This window comes from Batrachochytrium dendrobatidis, assembly GCF_000203795.2.
Source record: "Batrachochytrium dendrobatidis JAM81 unplaced genomic scaffold BATDEscaffold_3, whole genome shotgun sequence".
Lineage (NCBI taxonomy): Eukaryota > Fungi > Chytridiomycota > Chytridiomycetes > Rhizophydiales > Batrachochytrium > Batrachochytrium dendrobatidis.
In genome coordinates, this window is record NW_006281101.1 from 846,441 (window position 1) to 870,105 (window position 23,665).

At 41.2% G+C, this 23,665-nt stretch overlaps 9 protein-coding genes across 9 annotated transcripts; 3 read left to right on the forward strand and 6 right to left on the reverse strand.

Annotated features, from left to right (window-relative positions):
- Positions 1–35: 35 nt before the first annotated feature.
- On the reverse strand, positions 36–2,034 carry BATDEDRAFT_87120 (uncharacterized protein; the record flags this gene model as incomplete). The annotated part of the gene is made up of 5 exons (XM_006677585.1): positions 36–662; positions 809–878; positions 990–1,079; positions 1,148–1,316; positions 1,413–2,034. 5 exons carry the CDS (start codon positions 2,032–2,034, stop codon positions 36–38), a joined length of 1,578 nt encoding a protein of 525 aa, XP_006677648.1.
- A 152-nt stretch (positions 2,035–2,186) lies between these two features.
- Positions 2,187–2,935, reverse strand: BATDEDRAFT_36712 (uncharacterized protein). Its single transcript, XM_006677408.1, has one exon. The coding sequence runs from the start codon at positions 2,915–2,917 to the stop codon at positions 2,327–2,329; it is 591 nt and encodes a 196-aa protein (XP_006677471.1). The 5' UTR covers positions 2,918–2,935; the 3' UTR covers positions 2,187–2,326.
- Positions 2,936–6,111: 3,176 nt separating this feature from the next.
- On the reverse strand, positions 6,112–7,481 carry BATDEDRAFT_10216 (uncharacterized protein; the record flags this gene model as incomplete). Its single annotated transcript, XM_006677094.1, has 2 exons — positions 6,112–6,311; positions 6,410–7,481. Coding segments are annotated over 2 exons (1,272 nt in total), but the record flags the coding sequence as incomplete, so codon positions are not given.
- A 502-nt stretch (positions 7,482–7,983) lies between these two features.
- BATDEDRAFT_34597 (uncharacterized protein) lies at positions 7,984–11,188 on the reverse strand. Its single transcript, XM_006677357.1, has 2 exons — positions 10,624–11,188; positions 7,984–9,795 (listed from the first exon to the last, which is right to left on the reverse strand). Exons 1-2 carry the CDS (start codon positions 10,850–10,852, stop codon positions 8,123–8,125), a joined length of 1,902 nt encoding a protein of 633 aa, XP_006677420.1. The 5' UTR covers positions 10,853–11,188; the 3' UTR covers positions 7,984–8,122.
- A 450-nt stretch (positions 11,189–11,638) lies between these two features.
- Positions 11,639–12,721, forward strand: BATDEDRAFT_36714 (uncharacterized protein). The gene has a single exon (XM_006677409.1). The coding sequence runs from the start codon at positions 11,744–11,746 to the stop codon at positions 12,698–12,700; it is 957 nt and encodes a 318-aa protein (XP_006677472.1). The 5' UTR covers positions 11,639–11,743; the 3' UTR covers positions 12,701–12,721.
- A 1,366-nt stretch (positions 12,722–14,087) lies between these two features.
- On the forward strand, positions 14,088–14,276 carry BATDEDRAFT_87263 (uncharacterized protein; the record flags this gene model as incomplete). Its single annotated transcript, XM_006677482.1, has 1 exon — positions 14,088–14,276. One exon carries the CDS (start codon positions 14,088–14,090, stop codon positions 14,274–14,276), a length of 189 nt encoding a protein of 62 aa, XP_006677545.1.
- A 672-nt stretch (positions 14,277–14,948) lies between these two features.
- BATDEDRAFT_87119 (uncharacterized protein) lies at positions 14,949–16,658 on the reverse strand (the record flags this gene model as incomplete). Its single annotated transcript, XM_006677586.1, has 7 exons — positions 14,949–15,122; positions 15,341–15,440; positions 15,509–15,558; positions 15,622–15,892; positions 15,974–16,053; positions 16,121–16,451; positions 16,636–16,658. 7 exons carry the CDS (start codon positions 16,656–16,658, stop codon positions 14,949–14,951), a joined length of 1,029 nt encoding a protein of 342 aa, XP_006677649.1.
- An 837-nt stretch (positions 16,659–17,495) lies between these two features.
- Positions 17,496–19,484, forward strand: BATDEDRAFT_36715 (uncharacterized protein). The gene is made up of 3 exons (XM_006677410.1): positions 17,496–17,883; positions 18,219–18,485; positions 18,558–19,484. The coding sequence occupies exons 1-3, from the start codon at positions 17,581–17,583 to the stop codon at positions 19,263–19,265; spliced, it is 1,278 nt and encodes a 425-aa protein (XP_006677473.1). The 5' UTR covers positions 17,496–17,580; the 3' UTR covers positions 19,266–19,484.
- BATDEDRAFT_9925 (translation initiation factor 3 subunit CLU1) lies at positions 19,483–23,275 on the reverse strand (the record flags this gene model as incomplete). Its single annotated transcript, XM_006677055.1, has 4 exons — positions 19,483–20,034; positions 20,144–22,713; positions 22,891–23,034; positions 23,122–23,275. Coding segments are annotated over 4 exons (3,420 nt in total), but the record flags the coding sequence as incomplete, so codon positions are not given.
- Positions 23,276–23,665: the final 390 nt, after the last annotated feature.

The window sequence follows — 23,665 nt, forward strand, 5'->3', positions numbered from 1 at the left end:
ATGTCTTTACGACATAATGTGGATTAAGCCGACTTTTAATGTGTTTTTGTTAAAGATGTGGGTGCTTGTGGACGTATCATATTTCGCCTTGAGGGACTAATATGATGCATTGGGTGAGCTGGAGGTTTTGGTAAGGGTGGAGGGGCTGGCTTTAAAGGCGATCCATGTGTGGATAACAACTGTGAATGGTTTCCAAACTGTTTTTGCTCAAGTGGGAGATTACTAGCTAGTTGATCGATATTTGAAATCGATTTTTGATGTTGTGAACAAGACTCGCCAAGATGCAACCCAATTGATGGATGACTTGTCAGGTCAGATACCAAAGACGATGAACCATCTGATACGGATTTCAATGCTGGATTACACGATTGAAACTGTTTTGTTGGATCCGTAGTGATAGGTGTCACATACGGTAGGGTTGGTAATACAAATGCAGATTCTAATTTTTCCATTTCGTCCAACAAATCCAGCACTTCAATGGATGTATCTGGTTTGGATTGGAAACTTGAGTTTTGGTCACTATTGCACCGAAACATAGGTTGATCATTGTCTTGGAGAGGGTTTGATTGGGTATCTTTTCGCTTCTTTATCCACTTGATTGGTAACTTGGTATCACTGATTGGAATTACGGAAAGGTGGGTATCCAATTCAAGATGTTTTGCCTTGACATGCATACAATTTACAATAATGTTAAAAAGGTCTGCACTGTCTTCAAACATCAGCGTGTTGTTTACTACTGTAGCTCCGTAAAATAAAGTTTAAACGTGATATACACCCTGCTACTAAAAACAGGTTGTACTAGGCTTACCTCGACAGCATCGACATTGTTTTTGAGTTCAAACATTGATTTGTTTTTACAAAGTCCCATTTGCATGGTTCTAAAATCCAAACCAAGAGTCGTATTAAAATAAGGGTTGCAAGTTGTTATACAAGAGTCGCATATACTGGAGTACATTGATGTGGAATTTTACATCAATCCATTGACTCACGTTTCTCGTACACTTCGTTCCATATCGATTTGCATATATATACGATCCAAAGAATCGATTAAATCCTGTTGCTCTTGTTCAAGTGCCTCACTAATAACCATTGTATTTCAAACCGTTACACTATATACACGCTTGGAATAATAAACATGAACGTTTACCGGATGGTTTCCACTAATTCATCAAACTCCTGGTCGGTGGATAGACATGGTGATGTAGATATGGACCGTACTTGATGTTGACGACTACCAGATCTACTGGACGAATTCAGTCCCATATTCAATCGCATACGATGAATGATCATCAATATCCGTTGCTGAAGCACCGATTCTGCAAAATGTCGTGATGCATTCAACGGCACTACCTAAATTCAACCCGTTATCTTGATGGGTGTGTTGCTATTTTACAATAAAATGAGATGTATACCTTTAGGATCAATACGTACTGATTCAGTTTCGGTTGCATAGTCGTGGTAAATGCTTTCTAAAGTATTCAACTCGGTGTAGAGATCGTCCGTTTTCATGATAAGTGGAATCCCAACACGTCGCTTTAGTTCTTCTCGCTCAGATTGTGGGATGGATTCAATTAAATGAGTGAAAAGGCTTGACACCCTACGTGACTCAAGTGTGTGAGGTATTGACGTTTGTTCAATTGGGCTGATGCGTAATACAGTGTGTAAATGTTGGTTTGAATCTTGTCTAGGAGTATTTGATTTGGCTGCAAAATTCAAGTGCATTTGGCGCGTTGTAGATACATGACGATGTGGAGGGTCTGTATGGCTTGGTGAAAAAGATACACACTCTGCTTGCTGACTATTGTTTTGAAATGGCTTACCATGATACGGCCGTTGTAGATTGAGCTGGGTTGGTTTATAAACATTTGGTACCGAAAGGCTAGATGGATTTGGATGCGATATCACTCGAACGAGCCTTTTTTGAGCTAATTTATCTAGTTTGGTATCTGAACTATGGAGTTCTGTCACAGTGTTGGACTCTATTGGTACTATCAATGGAAATTGAAGTGGCTGTCTAGTTACACAATTTGACATTGCATATAGTATTTGGCTTTAGTAATATAAAAAGTATTCGGTGTGTAATGATTGGAATGGCGATTTGGCAAATGTGTTTTTTTGAAATTGGAGAAACTACAAGACAACTTTAATTAGTTTAATTGGATCAATAGTAAAAGAAACACGTTCTTGGGTTTAAATGAAGATCATTTATTTTTAAACTTGTAATTCAAAAATGGTCAAGTTTGCAATAGCAGTACTAGTTGACAGAAAATAAACCTGGATTCCACTTCAAAAAACTACAAATAAACATAGGGTTTCAAAAGCCAGTTTATGATGACGGTGGCCGAGGAGGTTGACTCATAGAATATGGCATTGTGGGAGCTGGTGCTTGCCATCCATAGTAGTTTGCAGCCATTTGTTGAGGATTTGTCTGCTGAGCAGGAGTTTGATATGCTTGTGCATAGGCAGTTTGATTCATGGTTGAAGGTGAATATGACATGGACTGCATTCCCATAGAAGCCATTCCCATCCCAGCTGGATTAGACATGGGAATTGAAATAGAGGATTGGACACGTTGGGGCTGCTGAGATGCAGACTGCTGAGTCATATGTGGCAAGGTGGATGTTCTGGACATATTTCCAGCACCCATCTGCTGCATATGGTTTGAAGAAAGACCGGCATTCATCTGCTGTTGTTGCATCTGATATGCCATCATCTGAGCATTATAGAACGCGGCTTGTGGATCTTGGGCTGGCATACCACCTGCACCCATATTACCAATCATGAGATTTCCCATTGGATTTCCCATGCTGTTGCCCATACCACCGCCCATGTTATGGCCCATGCCAGCCATCCCTTTCAGTCCACCTCGTCCCATCCCACCACCACCTCGTCCCATGTTACTACCACCTCGTCCCATTCCATTACTACCACCACCTCTATTTCTGGACATACCGTTTTGCTGATTGGAATAGGACCTCTGCTGCTGAGGATAGTTGCCTCGTTGGTTCTGTCCATACCGCTGTTGAGATTGGTATTGTCTCTGTTGATTCTGATGCTGCAAACGAGGTAATTGTTGCTGAGGTCGATTTTGTGCTCGTCCTCTAGCACCCCCCCTCTGAAATGAAGATTGTGGAGCACGACGTGGTGAATTCAACTTATTTTTAAAGTTTCCTGCATGTGCTGGTTTTGCTGATGCATTTGTAGCGGGTGCAGCAGGTTTAGTGCTTGATGCATCTCCACTCACTTCCTGCTCCTCTTCTGCATCATCTAATTCACAGTTCGCTTCATCCACATCCGCCTGCTCCTCAGCACCTACACCAGATTCAGATGAAGGCATAGTAGGTACTACAACTGGCAGACCAGTCAAATTAGCAATGGCTAATGAAGCAGCTTCTATTTTTGCATCGCCTCTCTTTCCATGAGATTTTGAAGTAAACACAAGCTGCTCAGAAGCGGTGCTGATGGTCACTGTGCATACAATATTTCCAGCAGTATTACTGGGAAACTCAAGTGCCATTTTGTAGCCTTTTTTCTGGCAAAGATCGTTGAGTTGACTGCACGGATTTTCACGAGCTGGCTTGGAGGAAGCCTTTGCAGAAGCATTTTGTCGCGATTGTTTGGGATGCGTACTGCCTTGGTCAGTAGTTGCAGTGCCAGATGTGGTTTTAAGAAGTGCAGCAGCAGCGGCTTCAGCTTGAGAAGGTTGTGCTTTGCGAATATTCATAGCTAAACAAGCAACCTATGCAAAGATGGACAAGCAAGTTTCAATAAAATCAGTATCTGTGCTCTGCACCAATACAATAAAATCAATGAATGTACCTTGGAAGCATCTTCTTTAGCATCGGGATGCTTGATCCATTCATCAACAGAGGTGTACTCGATATGATTGACAGAAACAATACCACGGAATAGCCCAGTTTCGGGATTTTGAACAAACTTCCAGCTAATAGGAATCTTGTGTTTGTTGGTGTGCGAAGCCAACATAGGAGCATAGATGCGATTGTTGGTTGAAGATGTAGTAACATGATCACCATTTACATCGACTGAAAATTGAGTGGGTTGGGCATCATCACATTGATCAGCATTATGATCTTTATCAGTATCATTGCCGGCCATAGTAACGTCTTCAACCACACTGCGCAAACCCAAGTGTCGCAAATCAGAGTATGCAGAGTTGGCAACGTTTTCACAAGCCGCTTCTTTGGTGGGAAATTTGCTTTTTGTGGTATAGTTATACTCTCCAGCAACCACCAAAGTACCCTCCCATCCCTCAGGAGACTCAGTCATGGTATACATGGGTTCAGCACTCTGTGGGAAAACTTTCTTTGAAAATGCAACAAGTCGATCAAGAGGAGTCATACCCACATACTCCTCATTCGGCTCAACCTTGATGGGGATATGAGTGCCAGATACAGTAGATGTAGCAGATGACTTTGCAATTTTGGGCAATGCTGCACCATCATCCACGCGTGAATTTCCCTTTCCATCTACAGATGTAGCAACCCAATCATCATTGAGTTTAGGTCGTATAGCTGTGACGCGAGAAGCGGAATTGTCCGCCCTGCCACGCTTGTTACCGGTAGCAGTAACTTTATTGGATTGATCATCTCGCTTTTTTTTGGAAGAAATTACCATTTTGGATGTATCACCCCGCTTGAGTTGAGCCGATCTAGCACGCAGTCTATCCGGATCAAGGACATAGACACGCTTTCCTACACCCTTCCAGGCCTGTGCTCGTGCAAAATGCAATACACCATCCATCACCATGAGGTTTAAAAGATGGTGATAAAAGCTTGGAGAAGGGATGGAATCTGTATAGCCAATGCATACACTAAAGTCATCAATATCAATGGCTTGTTTCTGTGATACTCCACCCAGTACAGTAAGACCATGTAGATACCAAGACAAAATTTCTTCAAATGCAGGAGCCAAGGCAGGATCTGGAGTAAAAGTGGCTGTAGGTGCAGGTTTAATTGGAGGAGTTACATCCACAACTGGTGGTTCGGCAATCAAAGCAGCCGTTTCATCTACAGCCATATCACCACTATTGTTTATCGGAGTAGTTTCAGGTACAGTAGGAACTATGGTTTTTTCTGCAGCTACAGCAGCATCCAAAGCAGCCTTCTGAGTGGCCAAGATTGGAAATGAAAGTGAAGAAGCAATGAAATGCACTACAATGTTTTCAAATGGATTAGGCGGAAATGACTTCACACTACCAATACCATTCAATACAGGTTCAGCAATCATAGATCCAGAAGCAAAAGTGGGCTGAATAATAGTGCGATCTGTAATGCTTCTGGACACAACATTCTTGCTACGAGCATCAGTCATGACAATAAAAGTTACATGGGCAGCAAGTTTACTATGAAAGTCAAGAATATGTTGATGAATCAACTGTTTCAAATGCATGGGAGTTGTTAAACAATAGCCGAGATAAGGGATGGCATAAAACAATAGTTAGTACGCTGTCAATGCGATACGCTAATGCAGAGATTTACAAGATAAAATCGGCAAGTGCTCCGAGCAACTAAACTTACATTATCAGCAGTCTTTGAAGAGCGAGATGGAACTGACAAAATAACTAATCGACGAGGAAACCCGTCCGTATTGGGCCAGAGTCTGCCATCATCAACAGAAGAAGGGATCTGCCATCCGCATAGAGAGCCTTCAGCATCATCTAGAGCATACAGAACCAAAAGAACGTTTGGAGGAATAACATAAGAGGCAATCATGGATAGAATATCAGGAACAGCAGAAGTATTGATAAAGTAGACAGCAGAAACGGCTTCAAGCAAGGTCGAGCTTAAGAAAAGAGACTGTAGCTGAGAATATGGAGGAAGAATCACTAAAGGATGTTGGGTTTTAACGCAAGCTTCAGAAGCAAGTGGATCAGCAGAAACCACTGCGTTGGAAACGGGATTTAAACGAGACTGGGTGTCATTGGACAATGAACTGTGTAGTAGCTTCAGTAATGACTCCATCCAGCAACTGTCTTGATGGTCAAGTGCAATTTTAAATTCAAGTTTTGTTGACACGAAAAACTCACGTGATGAACATCAACTTCTGACACTGTTTATTACTCAAATCTGTCATAATATCAATCCAAGAGATTTACCAAACGTATGGAATAAACAAGTATCGCACTTTTTTGCGGTATTCATCCCAATCAGATCCATACTTGGCTCGGCATTTAGACTCGTCGCGATGTGCACGATGGATCAGCAATATAGCAAAATAGATTGCATAAAAGTATGGGATCGGTGTGTCAAACCCACAGGGAAGACACCATGCAAGCGCCATTAGCCAATCTCCTAGATGCATTCCATTAAAATCATGTTTATACTTGAGCTTACATGATCCGTTTATAAACAATCCGAGTCTGATGTGATAGTGTTGCAATATATATTACCTGTGTAGTTGATTTTGCGTGCACATCCCCACCAGCCAGACAGTAATAGTTTGCTTCCAGATTTTGTATGCATATACTTGAGATGCTTTACGCTTTTCCCGTTTGGATCGCTTCTAAATGCATTCTTTTGTCCGTTTGCACCTCGAAATACCCATAACCCAACTAGATTCAATGCCACTATCGCCGCTAAAGCCTGATATGACAAATCTACTGGGAAAAAACACAAATACCTCGCTTGTAATGTGTATACAAAAGGCACCCATACAAGATCTCCGAATGCCAGCATGAATCCAAATCCATCAGTGGTAATATCCATCGTAGTAAGAATCGCTTGTTCGTTCCAAAGTGCATCAATAACATAATACGCTTGAAAAACAACCACGGCAACCATAGAATTGGTTGTACGGCCTATTTGAGTGTATTGCTTGACACAAAAGGCAAGATTGAGCAAGGCCCATCCTATAAGGCCTGGACGCAGCTCACACATATATTTTAGATCTATCCATCCACCTAGAATTCTCGGATTAAGCTCTCTGCCCATCCAAAAATCATAAATTGGATATCCTGAATTTCCACCTTCAGCCAGCAGAGTATTCTGTGATCTAAATGAACTTAAATACAAAAGTAGAGACATGATCGTTGAAAATAGCATTGATGCCACCCCTAGTTGCAATGCATGGTCTGCAATCCATACAAGATGTGTCGATCGAGCGTATACATAAGAAGCCATAGTGAGCAACGTGCATGCAATCAAGGCTGCAAACCCATTGATACGGTAATCAAGTATGTCGCCTGTACGAAGCAAGGTTCCCTTGACGAGACGACCCGGGAGAATAATGCTGAAGACGATATGCATTAACATCCATCCCAAAACACACAGGATTGCATCTTTGTCGATCCATACGATATCTTGAAAGTGTAGTGTCGATATGGATGCTGGTGAGGTAACGAATGCATCTAGTAACCACGACGGAGGACATCCATCCTTGTTGCAAACCAAAAATAATCCAACAGTAGTAAGTGGAAGTCCCAATATAGCGAGCAGAGTGCCATGTGGGCCCATGAACTCATAATGCGTCGTTATTGGATTCAGGATTCGCTTCTTCAAGGAACCATCAATGTCTAATTATGCATGTCTGTAAATAGTCATGCCATTGAGCATCATCCACTGGATTTCGATAAAACTATTACCTTGCTTAGACCCAGTATGGCTAGATGCGGGCTTCCTCTGTCGTATATGGTCCATAATGTCGACGTTTTTGCTAGAATCCAATCAAGATTGATCTTGCAATTCACAGTCGTATTTACATGAAATAAAATACTTTTTTGTATTGATCTTGTATCGACCCTTTTGCTTCGGAATATACAATGGTTGTGTATTTGTTATTGGATATTGATTCGTTCTTTTATATAGGCTCTGTTGTATCTTAATATCAGATACGTTTTCGCGCCAGTTCAAGAAAACATCTCATGCAACTGTTGTTTCCATAAAAGTTATCCAGCTACTACAATATCAGTCAACCGACTGTAAACCCAACACTATCCAATCAAACTTTAAAAAACATGTCTTGGCTAATCAATAAACAAAAACTATTTTATATCTAAATCGATATACTTGGTAATACAGAGTCGTACTGGGTGAAAAATAGAAGAAGCGAATGTGATGAAAAAGCCAAGCAATAAACAGGGGATACAAAAGGCATGAAATAAATTTCAGTTTAGATCTTGGCATGACTTGTTCTCGAGAACTTGTGATGTGCCAGCATGGCATGTATTGTAGGCTATTGATGCTCTAGATGAATCAGGCGTAATGGACGAGGCCAAAAATGATGATGATGACACTGGAAATGATGCTGTATTCGATTGGATGATGCATGGCTCAGAAAAGGATGGTCTAAGTGAATTGACTTTGCATGATCTCTTGGGAACAAAGAACTGATCAAATGGATTGGCTCGTTTAACACCTGATGCATTTGGAGATGATCTTGTGAAAGTGGGATTTGCTTTTGATAAAGCAAGATATGGATTGGGCGGTGCGCCATATTGTGCAACTAATGTTAGCGAAGAGCAAGGGTTGGTTGTGGGTGATAGTGGATGAGACGCAAGAACCTGACTACATAGGTTTGATAGTATAGTGAGTTTTGTCATGGTGCTGGGACATGCTACAGCGGAGACTAGTGAGGGGCTGGACGGTATAGCAACGAGATGGCCGGCGGTTGATGAGCCACGAAATACAGACGATCGCGTCAGCTTGCTCTTGGGAAAACGACGACGACAGTCATTGGATGGTTTGAACGTTGAAGTCGCACTATCCAAGTAGGACATGGATGTTGCTTTTGGCAATTCACAGATCGGGGGAAAAGATAAATAGGGTTGCAAGGCTACTGTGGTTGGTTTGACCATGCATGTGCTGTTGCTAATAGTAGAACAGTGCTGCGATGGTAAAGAATGTGTTCTCCATACTCGAGCAGTGCCAGTTTTTTCAGCATCCATCACAACCACCATGGGGAGATTAGCGGATGCGACCAGTGGTGCAGCAGATGGGGATATGGAAGTGATCAAAGATTTTACTTGAACGATAGGACTTGTGTAAAAGGAGTCGCAGCCATGATCCACATCATGGCTTGTAGTTGTACTGGTAACGCTTTTGATAGGACTAAGAGCAGAGCATTTGCAGCTCGACTGCCCACAACATCTAGAGCAGATAGTTGCGTCGGAAGACAAATCTGTAAGTTGCGGGGACAAGGCAGCGACTCTTTCCTTTGGCCAAAACGACTTGGTGCTATGCAAGTGAGTATCCCGAAAGGGATGGTTTGTAGTAGAACCGTTTGGAAGATAGTCATAAACCAGAGTATCAACAGTCTGAAAAAAAGAGCTGGACGTCTTTTTCAAAGTATCAACAGAGTGAGTATAGTTGCTATCGACAGTTTTCGTAGGCCCAGAACCAGTGGGAATGGTATCATGAGAGTATTCGCAAGGATCTGATAGGGTCCCCAAGTCAGCATCGCTCATCGTGTCTAGCGAAGGCGCGGCACCAGAGGTGAGGGAGAAGTTTAGGCTTTTTGTTCTATCTCTGGACTCGACCAACATAGTAGAATGAAAGTCTAAGCTTTGCCAGGGCTGATGAAAAGTAGAGAGTGAAGTAAAGATAGGAGCACTGACAGTAGTGCTGACAGGAGTGACAGTAGGGGTGGATGTGATGTATAAGTCGCGCAGAATTGGCGTTGTGGGTTCGGACACGACGTCAGCGGATACTTGCAGCAGACCCGAAGTTTTATTTTTAAGCGAGCGCGGACAATTGACAGCAGTGTTGCTGGAGAGAGTGGATGGCATCTTGGCGGTACAGGAGGTGGCTTTAAAGGACAGAGCAGCGATACCTGTGGAGTCTGTTTATAAAGTAGATTGATAATGGAACAGACAGGGCCAGAAAATGGGTTAGTTATATATGGCTATTAAAGTCGAAAATGTTTGAACTCAATAAAGTGGATTGGCACAAGTACAGAGCAGTGGATATACTTGCACCTGGTACTTTGTATCAGGATGAGGGGTGTTGAATGCTAACAAGTCAAGTATAGATGGGAGCTTATGAATGGTATGGATGTTTTTGTAATATCGACGTGATTGCGTGGGGATGAAAGAGTGGTGCAATAGAAAGAATTGCGGTATGCAACTTGGAGCATTAACAGACAGCCAATTGGATATTGTACTTTGAGGAATAGAGCGAATGTTTGAAGGGTGAATGTTTGAAGGATGAATTCATACCAGGCATAAATAACTGCCCCAATTATATATCAAGCAACTTTCAAAGTGATGTCCGACCTGTCCAGAACTCCACAAATCGAATCTATAGTAAGCATCACGCGGTTGTTTCCCATAAAAGGAAACCGCAGGTGCAAATACCATTCAATTGTTTGGGGAAGATCATGTTGCTTGAAAAACGAAAAGCAGTATATACGAAGGGTAAAAACTTTGCAACAAAAATGCTGAAAGGTCAAAAAATCACCCACTGAGAGGGTGATTAGATAGTTGTCTAGCAACAAGTATCAAAGCTCAAACGACACAGCAGCCACATTTGAATAATGTGAGCAGCAAGTGTCCTATTGCTAGACACATCCAACCTTTTGCATTTCACAAACCATTTACATACATCCACATCCACCTTCATATTAGATCACAAAGATTGCTATATGGGAAATTGTAAAACGCCTCATTACCTTGTGGTTTATCTCTAGACCTATTTGTTGAGTGATCGCATTGTCCAAAAGCAGGCTCTGCATGCGTTTGAGCCTTGAAGCAATGCTCGTTGCCAGCTACTAACCCAATAGGGCTCAGTGGCAATACACATTTGATATCAATTGATGGAATTGGGGCTTGTAGTTGCGAAAGTGTTCGAGCTCGAACAGGAGTCTGTGGTGACAGCAGTCCGAACGCTGTGGATGCCATTTATGGATATGGAAAGAGTTAAATAAAAGTCAATATGTAGCTATTCCTCCTGGTGTGAGTGGATTGCTATGATTCAAGCCAATGTCTGATATTGTTTTGAAGGAAAGACAGAAGTTGGTACGGCTATCAAAAGTGTCCGGTTGCTAGTATGAGCAGTGAATGTCTGCAATAGACGAGTTATGACAGGTAGCAATGAAGCAAATGCGTGTTGTAGCCTATTGAAAGCAGACAAGCTTATTAGTAGTAGACAAACAGAAGTGGTGAATGTTTAGCCCAATAATCCAACTGGCCAAAAAGGGTAGGTGGCAGACGTAAGTTGGTCCGAGTCAATGTAATGGTTGTAATGGCCAAAAATATTAAAAGAAAATCAAGCCTCTGGCTAAAAACCGCATCAAATAATTTGCACTTGGAAATCCGATAAGCAGTGGAGTATTCATGCTATACCAAGTCTGTAGCGGGTTCTCAGTGCATATCAACATTTATGAGTGCGGGTTTTGCAGCTTCATTACAAATTCTGTTATTGAATCATTGGTGGGATTTTGGGGTGAGTTGACTTGAGTAGATCTTTCTAGATTCACAAGCTATCTAGCAAGACTGTCTTTTAACAGTTCTATTGGAATGGCATTGCAAGACCACTCAGCGCTTTGATGTTAAGCCATGTCCGATATCTTGCATTGTGCTAAATGAGTGATCCTAGCATGGGATCATGTGATGATGGATGGTTTCCAAGACCAAAATATTTCAGTCAACATTGCTACCATCTTTATTGGAACATCTAGTATAATGGTCTTGCAGAGTGAATCCTCAAATGCTTCTGTCACATCCCCACAACGAGGGCTTGCCTCTGCTACTCCTATTGCTATTCCCAACGAACTGAAATCTAATTCATTGATGCTGACTGGACTATCTAGATCTCCGTCAGCCAGACCGCCTCCTTCACCATCATCCATTCTAGTATCAACAGTAGATGATCGCAAGGGGGTTGTGCAACGAGCTCGATCTGGAACCTTGAGCAGCACTGCTAATCCCAACAATCATAATAGTCATTCCAATGCAAGTGATAAGCACTCTTGCAACAGTCATGCTTCCAATAACTGCACTTCTCAAACTGCAATGTCCTTTTCCAAATCCCTCTTGTTTCGAGTCATGGTGTTCCGCAAGATCCTTCTAATAAATGATGGCAGGGACAAGGTTCTCAAATGTGCGCAATATGCTGCAAAGCTCTTGCTTTGGCTCTATTTTTCTAAAGACTCCAAAACCCATTCAATTACTCAAACTCAAGCATCCAAAATCGCATCCCATTTTTCTCTTGCTAGAAAGATTATTCGTCTTGGCCATTGGCTAGAGCCCATCAATGATCACATGAATTTATCGAAAGAAGGATTGCTTACAATTCCAAAGGGACTATCGCTTGGAGATCAGCATGTCCGTATGATGGCTCCATTAAATGCATGGATCGGCATATTAAACGACATTGCCGATGATGTAATCTGTCTATCTAAAATGGGTGTTCTTCCTCAATTGCCAGAAAAATGGCTTCAACGAACAACTGCCATTTCCGATCGGTGTTGGTATGCTTCTATTTTTATTGATGTACACGCAGGATACCATAGCATGCTCGAACTGCACCGGAAGGTTGACTCTGCATCAGATCCAGTGCAGCAGCAAGTACTGAAAGACAAGCTGTTTATGCAGCGGGTCTCCATGCTCAAACTGGCAATGGACTTTGCATTTTGCTCAATAGATGTGTTCCATTTGGGCGATAAAGTGGATGACGGTTTACAAGTTGTAACCGGATTTACTGCAGCATTATTGGGCACATTTAAACTGTATCGTAAATTAAAATGAACAAGAGTCCAATATCTTGCTAAATCGATGCTTTCGTCTAACCATGGCTATAAATTCATTTCAAACTGTATTCTGTTTTCCCCTGTCGCGAGCTAAAATGCAAGGACTGCAGCCAAAAACCAAATCGCAGCCTCACCAATTGCCCCTTGAAGTCACTGGGGACTCGAGTGTCTGTGTGGGACTATCAGGTAGTAGTTGGTTTGAGTAAAGGCTCTAGTCTTTACTCTTTCTTCTACTTCTGTTGGTCCTTATTTTTAAATATTTGGAGGGGATAAACGACTGGCCTTGACTGGTGTTTCTTTGATCTGCGTACAAGTTGATTGTCTTGCCTTATTCTATGGCATCTCCAGATTGGGTTCTTATATCCTATACCTTGATATGGGAACTGCTTGTCTTTGGATTATCTACATAGTGGCTTGAATACAGCTTTGTTTTGGTCATCCATGGCTGCCATGTTTTTGCTGTGGGTTTAATCCTCGGCTTACTTTGGTAATAGAGTGATATTGATACTTTTGGGATCAAGGCTTGATGGAGCAGGTCAGACAAAGGCGATAGGACTAGATAGTACCTTGGGTATTACTGGAGTGTGTTGGATCTCGCTACCTCTCTTTGGTAGTTTGGTCTTTCCATATTCAGTCCATGGTAATACTATCTTGTCGTCTTTTCTGATATGACGAAATCTGCCTCCTTTATCTTGATTTATCAACTCTTGTCGTGATGTCTATCAGTATTGTTTACTAAAACAATACTGGACTTGACTCGGTTGTGGTCACTTTTGGCATGTTTCCAAATGACTCGGTTTTTAAAACTTGGTGGATGGATATTGAATCGAATATGAATGTTGGATAAGCGGGGTTGAATAGTCTGTGCGATGTGATCAGAAACCCTTGCTGCCTTGGTCGCCCTATTATCCAATCCATTTCAATCTCCAAGAAGAAACCTATTGCACTATTACCTTGTTTGGATGCTATAATTTTATTAGTTTACCAACCAACTTATACTAACTTTCTAGCCTAAATCACCGCTGTATCCACATATAATGGAATAATATCCAGTTTATTGGATAGTATTCTGTCTTGAACTCTTTAGCTTGTTGGTTTTTTGGTGATCGTGTAGTGTATGGTTATATCAAAAGTGGAGAAAGTGATAATTTGATTGTGTATGCATTATGCAATGGTCGTTGTGTTTGAAAGAATTGTGAATATCTATTAAGAAACAGTCTATTTTCAATAGGAAAACGCAGCGAATATCTGGTTATTTTATATCCAAACAATCACTGTAAGATGAATACAAATGTATCGCATTTTATGCGAATATGATTGCGAAAACCAATTTATTTCCTATTCTTTCCAACTTTAGAATAGTACTGGCGTGTCAACTTTATAGGATGCGTTCATTTTTACTCACTGCTGCTTGTGTTATCTTTGCATGTGCCAGCACTATCATGGCTCAAATTGATACAGTCCCAGATTCACAGATGTGGGATAATCCTAAATTTGAATCCAAACACAAGTCCAATTATCAGTTCCGTATTCGTCGTCGTATCCCCGTAGATGACCCACACCGTGACGAATAGGTTTTAAATCACAATACCATATATACTGGAGTTTTATACTTGAAGAATTTCACTGTTTAAACTTGTCATGGTTTCAGCTGGTATGCTTCTGGATTGCGAGTTGGCCAACTTATCTAACCTACTGCACTGCGTCGTAAATAAAGAATCAAAATGTGTACTGTTGATATGACTAGTTTCATTTAAAAACCTTGAATTTAATAGTATACTATTGGTAATAAATAATTGTATTTGATTTGTTTAGAACAACTATATATCATATTAAAACTCAAGTAAACTCGACAGGACTTGGCTGCCAAACAGGTCATGAAAAACTATATACAGAGAAACATTTATACGTTTTTATCCATTCTTTAGTGTTGGCATACTTACATACAAAGCCGTTTTTAAAGCTATGCCAAGTATGCTTGAATGTCGATCAAGACGCGATAATATCGTGACAAAAACGCATGGAAAAAACAGGTTTGGCTCGTCTACTTTAAATACTAGCCCTATATCTACAAATATCATTTAGAGCTATACAAAACTAAGAGTGCTAAATCCAAGCCAATTTTTAGCCATTCAATGCATCAAAATAGCACTACAAAATAAATATCGAGTATGAATTTTATTGATGTGTAAATCATGCCATTCAAATTTCCAGGACTTGCAAAAACGAAAACGCTTGATAAAAAGTTATAGTTTGGCAGCACAGGGAAAATGGGACTCATCCAGAGACACCGAGTTGGTAGTAATTCCATGTAGACGATCTGCCATGTCTTGAAATATGGCGGCAACACTATTTGCAATGTGCGAGCTGGCTTGTCCGCGTTTTACTCTTGCTGCTATACCCTGAGCAATCACTGCCAGCTAAAATACGTCAAATTGATAGTTTAGCAATGATTCGGGTTTGACAGACAATTGTATTGGGATCTGAAACACTAATTGAATCAACTAGGCATGCTACTTGCTCGAAAAAATGAAAAGGCAACACAAAAATTCCAATTTGGTATGGGATAAGGCCGACCGATTTGTTTACAGTAGTGGTAGATAAGTTCGTTTGCTTCTGGAATCGACAAAGGCCGTACAGCATCATACAATCCACTTGCCATGCCAGATTGGCGTTTTGAAAAATACCACGGCATTAAAAAGTTGGCAAGATCGGAAAGTGGGTGTCCTATTGTGGATCTGTACAGAGTATTAGATTGTAGAAAACATCAACAGTCCACATGCATACTGGCTGCTGGTATACTTACAGTTCCCAATCTAAAATTCCAATGATTTGAGGTTTTTCCAAATGAAATACCTAAACATAAGTTGTCAGATCTTATATCCTAGTACAGAAAGTAGCATAATAACAAGACTTTACCAAATTATCCAACTTGTAGTCACCATGCACAATTGTGATCTGGTCTGCCACAATATTTTTGTGAAGCCAGGCAAGAGAATCATCAAGATGGACAAGCTTTCCTACATTGGAACCATTTTTATCTTGGATATTTGCTTGGATTTGAGAGACTTGATGTAGCCGCTTTAGCTGTCGTTGATAGTACCCACCAGATTTTCCATACTCTTCCAGACCAGCTTTGCGATAGTCTATACAATGCAAACGAACTAGTGTATCTATTGCAGAATAAAAGCTAATCAAACGATGGCAATTATCAGCAAAATCATGGTCATCCAATCCTAATTTTCAGAGTTGCAATACCAGTTCACTCAACTATTTCTTCTTATTTTCTACAGATATCACTGACGGTATGAGTATATTTTCAAATATGCGACCATTTAGATACTCCATGGCCTGGTTTAGGATAAAATGCATGATTAAATCATCAGATATACACTTGGTGCCAAGTGGTACATCTTACATAAAAAGGTGTTCCAAGAACAGAATGATCTTGACAAAGCAGATACACCTGTGGGACTGGAACCCATGTAGTCTGATCAGAACTTCGATGCTTGTAAAGCGAGTCCAAAACCCAGTACTCTCGCTCTACTGCATGAGCTGTTTGAGACATCAGCGTGCCGGGTGGTTTTTTCCGAATCACAAGCAAATGGCCATGAGCATCTGCTACAAGAAAGGTAGGATTGCTTTGTCCAAACTTGAACTGTCTTGCAGTCAAAGGAAATACAAGTCCAAAGCTAGGAGGTAAATGCTTTGCTAGATAGAGACCCAACTTTGCCAAATCAAATGGTGTCCTGGAGAATTAAATGTGTATTGGAAGGCTGTAAGTAAATGGGATGGTATTGGGATACACATGATAGTAGACTTGCTCTTGTCGTATTTCCGATGTTTCATTGCCAAGTGACTGATATTTGATACTGTGCATTCTTGCAAGAGCAAAATAATTTAAACATGCCAAACAAGTTTAAATTCATCCACCCAAACACTGAAGCCAGTCTCATGGAATGATGATTTGCTGGACAGTATTATGTCAATGTATCGTTGTATTCCAGACAAGTGATTATTGTTGTAAACTAGATTTAAATGCAACAAAGTGTGGTTTTAAAAGCAGTCACAGTATCTGAATTGCAGCAAATCTGATGATTGTACAATCTATGACTGCAAAAAAGAGATCATTTAGTTCAAAACCATAGTCTGCACTGTATGATGGATGGCATATTCTGAAGAATTGAAAGCCAATTTCTAGTAGAAAGCAAAGCAGTATTTAGCCGCATTTATTCCGAGATAGAAATGACAGTTGCTCAAGATAGTGTTTTACACGAATAGCGGCTGTGAAACATCGGAAGCTGTGCGCAAAAACTCGCCATCAATCACGTGTAGTCTTTTGATTGGTAGACGAGCAGACTTGGCGCAAATACCACTGCTGTATCCACGTGAAACGAATCACTAAATAAGGAAGCTAAAATACAAGTCTCATGAAATGATTCGTATTGCTGGATAGTCTTGTCATATGAACTGTTGGTTGATTGGGTTTCTTCTAGTTTCTGACATAGAGACAGCATTTGTGTTCTTAAACTGATACATTTCTTGAACTAGAGCGCGAATATGATTCAAGATACAACAAAGTTGACATAAACAGTCGAGTCTGGCTTCAAATTTGTTGACTATACAATGTATGGCTATGCCAATGATGAATGAGTCGAGTGTTTATTGAAGTAATCGATTTCAAATAGAAAAACAACGAATATTCAACCATTATTTATTCCAAAGCAAAATTGAGGCAGTCAAGATAAATAGTTTCATTTTGCGTGAATACGGCCGTAAAGTTTTATCCGTGTTGCTGCTTGAAATTGATATTTTTATTAGTTCGACATATCAATCCATTTCTACTTTCTATTCCAACAACGCCTGCTATTTTAAATCATGCCTTCCACCTACCTTGTCACTGGTGGTGCTGGATTCATTGGCTCACATACGGCTGAGGCTCTACTTTTAAGAGGCGATTCTGTCATTGTTGTCGATGAAATTAATGATTACTATTCCATTAACCAGAAGCAACACAACTTGGATGCCCTATGTGCTGCTGCACTTCGCTCCAAGTCTGCATTCAAGTTTTATCAAGGCTCATGCCAGGATGAATCGTTCATGGCAAACATATTCGAAGCTGAACATATTGATATAGTCTGCCATTTAGCCGCAAGGGCGGGAGTACGACCGTCGATCAGGGTTAGTATGATTTCTTACAACTTCCATTTTAATTCCTCCTGTTTCGCCATTCAACTCTACTAGTGCTTTGATTATGGATGGGTCCAGCATATGTAATCACGCCTTCCTACATTTGGAGTGCTATAATCAAAAAGCATTTTTATCATCTGTCGAGTAGGCGGCTCTTTGCACTGTATTAACATCCTTAAGATGGTGGTTTACAAACTACGATTTCATGTGGCTTGAGATTTGTACTGATGGTGACCATTTCTGTTACCAGCCGCTTTTATCAACACATGTTCAATGATTCCATTGCAATTATTAACAGGCTTATTCCAACTACCATTTGAAAATAGAACCCCTTTCTTTATATTCAGGCCAATGTAACTGCTACAGTCAATCTACTTGAGCTTTCTCGCCAACACAATATTTCAAATTTCGTATATGCATCGTCATCTTCTGTGTATGGAAAAAACACCAAAGTACCTTTTGCTGAAACAGACCGCACAGACTATCCTGTTTCTCCCTATGCTGCCACAAAAAAAACATGCGAGTTGATGGCAACAACATATAATCACATGTATGGATTGCCAACAACCGGACTACGCTTTTTTACTGTCTATGTAAGTCGGTATCACAATCTCATTCGAGTCATTGCTTTACAAACCTAATCTAAATAATTCCATCTACGATAGGGTCCAAGAGGTCGACCAGATATGGCCCCCTTTCTTTTTGTTGACAAGATCTCTCGCGGTATCCCCATTGACAAGTTTGGCGATGGTACATCTTGCCGCGACTACACGTTTATTACCGATATTGTCTCTGGCATCCTTGCCGCACTTGACAGACCTAGCCAGAAAGCTGCCATATACAATCTTGGAAATTCTGCAACAGTGTCGCTGAATGACTTTATTCATGTCATTGAAGAAACAGTCGGAAAAAAGGCTGTGATCCATTCATTGCCTGATCAACTAGGTGATGTCTTTCGTACCTATGCAGACTTGACTCTATCGGAGCGCGAGCTTGGTTATCAACCTACAACCGATATTCGCGCTGGTATGCGGCTATTTGTCGATTGGTATCAAACGGCATATCGGAAAACACAGGAAATGGATGCATTGCAAACCACACAGACAGAACATGACTCTAGGCTTGAAAAAAGACAGTTGTCCTTCAAACCCAGCGTTGGGGTGAATTTGGCATTTTGTGGTATGGAGCAGCAGCGCTTGAAAATGAGGCTGATTGACAATGACGGATCAGTGCATGGAAATGGGACATCAAATGAATCTGTCCCACTATTTTTGGAATCGATTGTTTCATCACGGTGTATGATGCAATCACCTTCACCACCCCCTTCAGACTGCATGGCATTGGATTATGCTATATCTATACAGGATGGCTAATTTTCCTGTGAAAAATATCTTTTCGAGAACCTTTGGTGTTACTAACATTCAACGTGCTCACACCAGTTGAGGTTGGTAAATAAAGGAACTCGAATTTGAACTTTTAGTCTGTTTTATACTGTAGTGCATTATTTTGACAATCTTTTAGATTTTCATATCATTCTCATTCAATCATCCACAAGTTATTCTACTTGGTAAAAATAAAGACTTTGTGAATTTATTTCCCGCCTTTTTTGCCTTTTCCTTTTCCTTTGCCTTTTTTGCCAGCTGTAGTCGAGCTAGGAGGTGTAGCAGGAGATTCTGGCAAAGCAGGAGCAATGCTTGATGGTTGGGGCACAGTTGTGTCAACGGGTTCAGATTCAGGCAAGACAGGAGCAATGTCGGATGGTTGGGACACAGTTGTGTCAACAAGCTCAGATTCATTAGAGATAAATGTTCCCTTGCTCATAGCTTCTGAAACTTCCTTTTCAAGTCGAGCAATACTAACAGCACGAGTCATGAGTAAATTCAAAAATTTACTGGCTTCAATAGTACGTTCATCTTCTTTGCCCAGTTTGGATTCGAAAAACTCCAATGCAATTCGTTCAGATTGAATAGCCTTGCGGTACTCATCAATCATGCATTGACCCTTGGCAAGCGCTTCGTATGTAAGCGCAGTGTTCAGATGCTGAGCGCCGTGCGTCTCAACACAAGACATGGCTGCAAGTTCAAAATAAGTCACAGCAAGCTCACGATGATCGAGTCTCTGCAACATAGATCCAAGATTGGACTGTTGATGTTGAGTAAAACAAAGCAAAAGAATAAAATAATCAATTATTAGTAGCTATTCAATATTCGTTCTTTTCAATGCCATCCAACTTATTTGAAATACTACTTACATAGATAGATGTCGTGTCAGGATGCTTGCTTCCATCACACAGGATTGACCAGTATCTAGCAGCATGCTTCATGTACTCAAGTCCAAGTTTTGAATGACCAGCAACAAACTCAAAGTAAGCCAAGTTCATGTATTGTTGAATAGTCTCGGCACTATCTATACCATTGATACGTTCAGAGACAACAATGGCACGCTGCTGGAAATAAAGTGCACGCTCCAGATCATCGTCATTAAAGTGGATCATGGCAAGAGATCCAAAAATACGGCATACGTTGGGATGAATAGGACCATAGATTTGCTCAGACATGGAAAGTGATTCTCGTAAAAGCTCAATGCCAAGCTCTTTGCGATTTTGCAGCAACATGTAGCGACCATGCTCAAACGCATCTTCGGCATAGGATGATCGGGGTTGTGCGTGCTTGACAAGTGGATAGACATTGGCAATATCAGATGGTTTATAGAGAGCCGCTGTGGTAGTGCTAAATGGAGCAGATGTAGATTGAAGTTGGAAACCGACTACAAGAGCAAGTGCGCGCACAAAGGCAGTGGGTCGAGTTTTCCAGAAAGTATCATTGGCAGACAGCTGGTGGCGGAATCGCTGGCTAACCTGCTTGCGAATTTCAGCATGCAGACCGGCTGGTGTCAAGTTCATGAACGCTAATTCTTCTGTAGTATGGTGCAATGCCAACTTTTCGGGAACAACAGTTGCATCATCATCGGCATAATAACAGTTTAGGAAATGGGAAATGCACGAGCCTGCAAGAAATTGAGGTAAATCCTTGAGGTAGTTACGCAAAATACGCTTGGAAGCACGGAGAATAGTCTCTTGAGTGGACAGATCAAGAATAAACTTGATGGACGGTTCGGTAACTTGCAACAACGAATCAATCAATTTACCAAGGTATCTCATGTTGATACCTCGACGATGAAGCATTTTGGTGAGACCATCGCTGTCGGCAGGAATGGAGCTAGGATGGTTGACGACATCAAGAACAAGTTGAGAGATTTGGCGAGTCACATACAGAGATACCTCGCGCACGGACATTTCGCTCGAGTCCGTTACATCGTTGGCATCACCAGTTTTGACACAGGTAAATGCATCCATGTTGAAAGAAAGATCAAACTCGAAAGGAATCTGGGGATCTTCCTTTGGGCTTTCCTTTGAAGTCTTGGTCTTTTTGCCATGCGCAGCCTTTTTTGTAGAAGTGGTGGATTTTTTAGCTTCTTCTACTGCTTGTTGATGCTCTTGGATGGCAAAGCGAACCTTGTGCTCATAGAAACTTTCAATCAATTCAGGTCGAAGTAGTGTCATGCGATGTGGATATGGGTTGGTTTCACTTTCCGCATCTACAGTTTCCAAAAATTGAATATCGACAGGTGTCAAACGGAACAGATCTAGCATATAGCTACGAGAATCTGTGCCAAAAACACCCTTGGTCTCCACAGAAGTGTACAAATCATGCGATGTTTTCTTTTCGTCAAGCACCTTGTGCTTCTTAAGATGAAGACTCTTGGCAAGTTTAGTGGCAATGAGCTCGTCAAATTTGGAATTGCTTGCTATTTCCTTGCCACTATCAATAGATCCATACTGTACTGTGGGTTCCTGATTGGCAGCACGATGAAGAAGTCCGGGAACAATCGACTGGCAAACAATACGGCGACCCATATAGTCCACGACAGCTGTGCCGATTGTGTACACACCCTCAGCATCTATATTTGAGATCAAACGAATACCATCAATGTCTTTGCTGGCAGCAACGTGAGCAGCTTCTTCGCCACCATAGGGATCAAACTGGTCACGGTTGTCGTATCCCTCGGAAAAAAAGATATTGTTATGAATATACATCTGCGATGCATCTGCCTCAAGAGGATTAATTGATGAAAGAGTCTTGTTGACAATGCTCACAGCACCTCGCACAGCTGCATCGACAAAGTCGGAATGAGCTTTGAATACAGCCTGATCGCGAGTAATTCGCTCTTGTGGAGTTTCCTTGCTCAAATCGCGAGCAGACTGAAGCTCTTCATTCCAGTCATGGGTAGAAATAGCATCAATCACATCAGATGCAACAAACGCCATATCCATGGATCTACCAGGATCATTTTTGTGGACTCGAGGCTGAACAATCCAAGGATAAGAGGGAAGCGAGGTGAGGACGTATTCAAATGGATGATGTCCAGTAATTTGCTCTTGAAGTTTACCAAACTGCTGTTCAAATTGAGCACTAGCTTTTGACAATAGGTCGGGAAGCATGTGCATCACTTTGGTCGATTTTTTGTTGAGTGTAGGATCAAATGTGGTATCGGTGCACCCGTTGATGTAAAAGCCGGACACAGACGATGTGATTTCAAGAACAGTACCCTCAAGAGTGACAATGGACAGGTAAAGCAGATCACCAGCCATGCGACGGTATAGAGGAGGTGGATTCCAGCATGAAAGATTAATGCTTTTCAAACAGGGTTCTGGACTACTATGGAATCGGGGTGGTACAAATTCTGAAATGTTGGTGATCAAGGATTCTGATGAAAGGATACCATCAAGAATAGCAGTAACATCTTTCAGTTCCATGGGATCTTGAGTACGTGTGCGTTGGGTAGATTCAGTAGCTGCTTCACCTTCAGGTTCAACAGGTTCTGCCATTTCACCTGAAGCAGCAATCTTGTTTTCACCATCAGTGATGGTTTTTTCTTCATTGTCAGTAGTAGCCTCATTTTCTTTTTTTGCCTTGCCAATGGGTGCGAACGTTTCACGCGCAATAATCGAGTCGCGATCAATGCTTGATAGGAACGATGCAGATTGGTCAATGCCATACAAGTTCAGAGAGGGTTGATAAGCAGTCAGTATTTCACGAAGTCGATTGATATGAACACGCACTTCACTTTCATTGTACACATCTGATTCAGTGTTTGAAGTTGTTTCAAAGGTAAAGCGTAAGTACATGGTTCACACTCGAGCAGAGTAGTTATGAGAATCAAACCTACCTTGAACAACAAAAAACTGATTTTTCTCAGGAAAGCCTTCAATGGATTGGAGCTGAGAAAGTTCGTTTTGGCGATTTCCTTCATGAGCAATATAGAAGCAGGTATAGAATTGTGATTTTGGCGATTCATACACTACTTGACGAATGTCTTGAATGGTACTAGTTGGAAGTGCCTATGCCAAACCATACATATATGTTGAGTTGGAATTGCATCGAGTACAGTTGTTTTGTAACATTACAATACACGATCAACATCATTGCGTGCATGGTGTCCAAGTGCTGATTCAAGTATATAATGCAAGACCACTGCCTTTCAAACAATAAAAGCCACTTACCATGATCTGAATGCTACCAAGATCATTAGGGAAAACAAGCTCAATGGTAGTGGCTTCGAGATTTAATGCCATCAAATTTTTCAACACATCAAAGATTCCATTGCAAAAATGATACAAAGGTACAAGAATAGCAAGCAGTTAATAATTTAATCCAATAAAGTGGCAGGTTTTATCATTGCAGAAACACTGAATAGTGGATAGCTTGTTGCT